Here is a 6,866-nt window from a genome sequence, read left to right as displayed (position 1 = left end):
GTGTTTACCTTGCATGTGAGGAATGCAGTTTAAAAATGAGTTAAGACTAATGGTTATACATATGATACAGTTTACACTAGTACGGGGGTCAGTTGACGCTTAATTGCCTTTGGATTTACCATGGTTATAATCAAAAAGAATGTAAGTAGAATAAAGCACTTTTATTGGATAAATAAAATATTTGTATTTGTATTCGTCGATTTTTCACTTTGAATCGTAATGGACCTTAAGCCTATGAAACGATTCACGGATCGGATCGCATGCTCTTGACTTGAATCGATCTCAATTTATAAACCTAATAAATACTACTTATAAAAAATAATATCTACCAGTTTTTCTTCTCTTGTCCAAAGTACTTCCGAATCCCCACCCTAATACTTAAGAACCTTACAAAAACATGTAGGTATTTAGTAGTTCATCTATTCTAAAAATCTTTTTTTTCTCTATGAAACTGCAACAACAATAATCCGAAATTGCGAAAAACAAATGCCACTTAGCACACCATTTAGTCGAATCGACACTGAATATCGATATTGGCTACATCACTATTTAATTTCGTCGAACCCTGGTAACCCTATAACTGTCATTGACTTGTCAATTTAGTCTCACGAATTATGGCGTCGACTATACGTACATTACAGCGCGTGCAATATTTTTTACGCCCTGATAATGCGCGACCATGATAATGTACGGCAAAATGTACGGGGGAAGCAATAATGCTTCCGATTATCAAGTCGTACATTATTGCGCGTACATTCCGAGTTGTACATTATTGTTTCCCGATTGACTGACATTGATTGACATTTGACATTGACATTTTTGTTGTGTTGTGTTTTCATTTTTGTTTGAATTATCACGATGCTTTTAAAATATAAATGAAATAACGAAAAAACAAGTTTTTTGGAGATTCGCGCTGTCATCGTTCATCCACCATTACCTCTCATATTTCGTTTTATATATTTTTTTTACCGTACAACGGCAAAACCTACTAGACACTGGCAAAATTGTCGTCCAATGGACAGAGCCATATTTTTCTAAAAAACCAACCAAATGAAATAACAATGGAAACGGAAACATTGGAGTTTGTGGAACAAACACCAGAAGTTTTGCAAAGAAAACTTTATTTTTTGCTAGAACAACTACAAGACATGGCCAGAGAACTCCCACCGTAAGAAATAATAAAAATAAAATGAAGATAAACAGTTAAAAAACTTTTAAGTGATACAAACTGTTTTTATTCCAGAAAATATCAAATGCGCGTTCCAATCGAGCTCCTCTCTGGACTGGCTAACTGTCTACTGAACGACACTGTCTTTGAAATAGTAAAAGGTTTAATGGAAATACAACATGTGACTGAAAAGCACTTGTTTCAGCAAAGGTTGCAAGTAATTAGTAAACATACTTGTAAGTATCATCTACATATATAGGCATAAACTTTGGTCCTTGAGTATAATAGAGTTCCAGTCCAAAGAGAAGAGATTTTTCAAAATAGAGAAATCTGCCACTTTTCATATTTCCATGAAGGCTTGCATACATTACTTATTAATCGGATCACTACTGTCTGAGCCATCTGCATGATTATGTTCGATTCAGTGGTCAAAATCACACACCGCAATGGCTGCCTCTGCCTATTAGGGATAGCTGGAGCTATTGATTGAACAAACCTTTAAAACTTAATCACCATCCAAAAATCATACTCTGTATCAGCTTGCTACCAAGCACCATAACAACCATACTACAATCAATTATACAATTCAAATGTGTGAGTTAAAAATATGTTTTATAATGTTTTGGTAAAATATATATTTATTATAATGTGTTATGTCACCTACGTTTTATGTTAAGTCTTTGTACTTAAATATATTTCATTCAATGTTATGTATAATATTATATTTGTGCTTTATTTATATTTTTACGTTCAAAATTTTGTGAAGAGTGATCTGATTCTGCCTTTATAAAAAGCTTTTACCTATTACCAATAAAACACTGATCTTTTATTTATGTATATTCACACCCAAAGACTATTTGTTAGGTCAGTTTCAAACAGAGTACTCAAACCAAAATTTTAAAATTGTAGAGAATACATATAGTGAATGTGCATACAATAAGTTTATTTTACACATCAAAATGTTACTGAAATTTATTGGATGTACTTAATATAATCAGAAACTTATTCAACAATATAAGTTGTGGAATCCCGGGGATCCATATTAGTATAATGTTTTAGGTTATTCACCCCATGTTGCACGGGGAAATCTGATCATGGCACATTACACTGTAGACCATTCTTAATTACTCGTATGCTTAGGCACGGATCCTTGCCAGTTCATGAATTGCGTTAGCACATATCCATGCCAAAGCTTCTTTATTTTTTATTTTAACTTTATTCTATACTAATCAAATCAAAAATCGATTGGCTATCTGAGCCGATGAACCGATGAAAAATGAAAAAATTCGACACGAAAAAATAAGCAAAGAAAATGACCACTGACATAGCGCTTGTGGGTCACGTGATCGAGTCGCCGAAACCCAGTTGTAAAAAAATTATATGCCTACCGCATATGAGGGGTTAAGTTATTGTCTTTTAGAGGTAGAATGGCATGTGAGAAAAAATCGGCCCATGATATGCAAGGGATACTTGAATGGATGAAATGCACAAATATTTGTTTTTCACTCTACACTACTTTCTCACAAGCTGATAGAAAATTATTTTGTTCTATGGCTATTATTTTTATTATTGTTTGTAACTTCAGTTTTTTTTAAGGGGAAATCCAAAATATGGCCAATAGTACACCTAATATAGAAGAACTTGAATTGCAAAGAACAATTTTGCAGAGAAGACATAAGGAAGAGTTAAAACAAACTGACATGAAATTGGTTATTCAGTTAGACCAGAAAGTAAGTTTTTTTTTTCTATTTGAGTTTTTAAACCTCCAATTTCACTGTGGAATTTGTCTCTAACATATAGATTATAATTTTTCAGGTCAGCGATCAGCAAGTGACATTGGAAAAGGCAGGAGTGCCCGGATTCTTTGTTACTAATAAACCTATTGAAGTTAAAGTGCAAATGTACCTGCTAGATTTTATATTACGACTTAGCAAGATGGATATACCCTGACCGGAATCATATTTTACTTGTGTAGCTAGTTATTAGCTGTCCTTACTTATAGTGATTTAATTAAGAACATTTACATATTACTAACTATAATTTTATAGTTGTTACATTTTTATTAAATATTTGACCTAAAATATTTTTGATTGAATTGGTATTGTTTTATGTCTCTAGGATCTAACTTATTCAGATCAAACTGTCTCATCATCATCAAGTATTAAAACCAGTCAAGTGTGTCTGAATTTTGTATTTTGTATGGAATCTTCTAAGTTTAGGTATATTGAGATTGTTTTTTGGAATCTTTTTGTATTTTTTATTTCAATTCCAAATTTTTGTTACTTTTATGGTCATTCCGTAAAACCCATATAGAAAATACAAACTGAAATATAGATGCACAGAAAAACCAGAAAAATAAGACCAGCGCTGGGAATCGAACCCAGGTCCTCAGCATTCCGTGCCGCGTGCTATACCGCTACACCACCGCTGGACACTGCTGGTTTGTATTTGCGATTTCGGTATATTTTATACCTTAGGCTATTTACCCTTATTAAACTACTAATAATTCTCAAGCAAACTTAGACGTTATATTTGTCCTCGTAAGTTTGATCTTAACTACTACCGTCACGATTTTTTTCAAAATTTTTAATCCAATGGTTAGCTTTTCATTGAAGGGGGGGGGGGGGGGGGATGGCGCGTGATTTTTATGAAAATTTGCTCTAGTTAAATATTTCGCAAACAGCTTATTGAATCGAAAAGTCGTCTTCACAACTCTGCAATGATTTTAAGATCTATCCGACGATACCCCGATGAGGTTAGACGAGAAAAAAATCACCCCCACTACGTCTATGGGAGGTAATCTAAAAAAAAAATTTTTTTATACCTGGCGTGTTGTCGGCATAGTTGCTACATATAACCGTGCAAAATTACAGCTTTCTATGATTATTCATAGCACTGATAGCCCAAAACAGATAGGTGTTTTCTGCTGATAGTCTCTGAGCAAAGCCGCGAACAGACAGACAGACATGGTGAAACTGTTCGGGTTCAGTTTTTGCCATTTTGGCTACAGAACCCTAATAAAGATAAATTCTGGTGATAGGAAATAACTCATGGTGCTTTCTTTAGATAGGTATGTTTTATTTTGTTAACAAAGGCATAGATACGAGTTGAGCTGGATGCGAAACTGGGCGTCTGGGAGATATTTGGAGGTCAAGAGGGGAGGCCTTTGCCCAGCATCAGGTCACAAATATACCTGGGCTAAGAAAAAAATAGTGGTATCGCTGGTGGTAGTAATCCAGTTATTTATCGCATTTCCAGGTATTAACATCTGCAGACATGTAGACAAGTTTAGAAACTTCGATAGCATAATAAATACACGTGTATCAGTTACTCCCATTCCATAATTAATCTTGTGGTGAACAGTGAATCTTTCACGCTACTAAAAACCGGCCAAGTGCGAGTTGGACTAGCGCACCGAGGGTTCCGTACAAACCTGTATAGGTAGTAACTTTAAAATACGGTATTAGACTATTTTGTATATGTTTTATAAATTAAAACTACACAATGCCTGTTATCGAATAGAAAGACAATTTTTAAGCTACCTTTACAAATAACAAAGTTATAAAGGTTTGAAATTCAAGATTAGACAGAGAAAGACATACTGGCATGTGACGTCACACGCCAGTACCGCCATACTTGCTGCATAGAGAAAAGCGTTTGAGAAAGAGACAGGTATATAGATTTTTCAAAAAATCACTATAAATCCAATTTTCAACCGATTTCAATTTTCTCTTCGCTAAACACTATCTGTATATCTATATTTTCATAATAATCTTAAGATATTGCAAAATCAGGAGTTGTCAAACACCGCATTATTAAGAATATTTTTATTTTTATATGATGTAACTAAAAATTTACGGTTTTCGCAAATTTCCTTTTATCTGCGCTATAAGACGTTGCAAGTAGATTTTGATTCCCTTGCGAGTTTCGAAAATTTGGGGAAATTTGCGGCATAAACGGCTGTATCTTTTCATTGCTTTGGCTTAGAAGTTTGATTTTTTCTCAGTTCCAAGGGACAGTAGACATGAGTATTTGATGTAAATTTCAGCTTGATACCTCCACGCGTTCCTGAGAAAAAGGGTCTTGACAGACGGACGGACGGACAACAAAGTGATCCTATAAGGGTTCTGTTTTTTCCTTTCGAGGTACGGAACCCTAAAAATGCGAAAAACTTATTAGAATAAGTATTGGAAAAGGACTAAGACCCACTGCCGGATTTATTTTTTATGAGTGTAGGCATAGTAAAGTGTAAGCCACATTATTTCTACCGCCCCATGTACCTTTCTAAAACTTTCATGATTTTTATCCTCTGAAATCGAGTGAGCATCCTGTGAAATCTGCCGCCCCTAAGCCGCGGCCTATACGGCCTATTGACAAATCCAGGACTGCTAAGACCCAGTAATTCTACTCATATTATAAATGTGAAAGTTTGCGAAGATGTTTGTCACTCAATCACGTGTCGTATAAAGCGCTGAAACCGATTTAGATGAAATTCGGTACACAGATTTTGAGACCCGGGGAAGGACCTAGGATAGTTTTTATCCCAGAAAATTGCATAATTCCCGCGGGATAGCGATAAACGAATACTACGCGGACGTAGTCGCGGACAACAGCTAGCTATAGTGTTTAATAAATAGTAATGAAACTGCAATAAAGTTGTTAACTATATAATAAAAACGATAAATAAACACAATGTTGTTACAAATAATTTATCACAAATCTTGTGCTTGTTTCACGGTACTGACATTGATTACAAAAATAGGAATAGGTACCTACATTCTTTATCTAAATTTTTTCGCTTTATTCGCCGAAACTATCTTACATTTATGAAAGGTACACTTCAAAAAATATTTGTCACATGATTTTTAAATCATCTTCAAATAAAACAAGATGTTAACCCTTTTCCAGGCCCCGCTAATTTAGGTAAGCTACTACAAAATGAATCAAAGTTTTATGTTGTTTACTTATGAGGGATTAATTTAAAAACAATTATATTTTTTTATTACTTCAATTGATTTTGTACTATATTGTAAATGTAGCAAGGTCAAATATTTGTGTACATTTATGTGATCACTATATGAACTATGCCTGGAAAAGGGTTAATTAATGGCCATTTGCTGAAATCTCAATTTAGTGATAGATAAGCTTAGTTTAATAGTGTCAAACTGTATGGAGCTGTTTTATGTCAAGCTTAAAACCAGGGTTAACGACTAAATCTAGATTTATCTTTTCCAGCAAGTGGCCATAAAGTCCAACCAAAATTTTGTGCTTCAATACAATAAACTGATAAGAGACAATTTAAATTAATTATTTAATGAATTAACAGCAATCGAAAAGGCTCTTTTAGTTACGCTCAAAGTTGTACAAATTTGTCATCCGACTGATCACTAAAAATGGAACAGAGACAATGCGTCAGTAGTAAAAGATAAGCATCTACATACAACAAAACTTTGATCTGTGGACCATATAGACGGAGAGCGGACTGCAAAATTTCCGACCTACTTGATACCGCGATGAAATGCACAATGGTTTCCCATAAAACTGGTGCTGAGTCCTAATTAAAAAGTAACTTCCGGTGCGAAAAAAGGGGCGTTATTTAACCCATCTGATACTGAAATAATAGTTATGGCATCAGTTCAGAATTTACTGGTTTTTGCCGCCAGGACCCCTAAATATACCCATGTGATACCAGCATGAA

The 6,866-nt window shown here is 34.4% G+C and overlaps 1 protein-coding gene across 1 annotated transcript; it reads left to right on the top strand.

The window, feature by feature from the left end:
• The first annotated feature begins 798 nt into the window (after positions 1 to 798).
• On the top strand, positions 799 to 3,253 carry gdl (gonadal protein gdl). The gene is made up of 4 exons (XM_074095908.1): positions 799 to 1,168; positions 1,244 to 1,404; positions 2,765 to 2,898; positions 2,984 to 3,253. The coding sequence occupies exons 1-4, from the start codon at positions 1,062 to 1,064 to the stop codon at positions 3,116 to 3,118; spliced, it is 537 nt and encodes a 178-aa protein (XP_073952009.1). The 5' UTR covers positions 799 to 1,061; the 3' UTR covers positions 3,119 to 3,253.
• The last annotated feature ends 3,613 nt before the right edge of the window (positions 3,254 to 6,866 follow it).

This window comes from Choristoneura fumiferana, chromosome 12 (genome assembly GCF_025370935.1).
Source record: "Choristoneura fumiferana chromosome 12, NRCan_CFum_1, whole genome shotgun sequence".
Taxonomy (NCBI): domain Eukaryota; kingdom Metazoa; phylum Arthropoda; class Insecta; order Lepidoptera; family Tortricidae; genus Choristoneura; species Choristoneura fumiferana.
The sequence above is the reverse complement of the archived record's forward strand: the minus strand, read 5'-3'. Positions and strand labels throughout refer to the sequence as shown.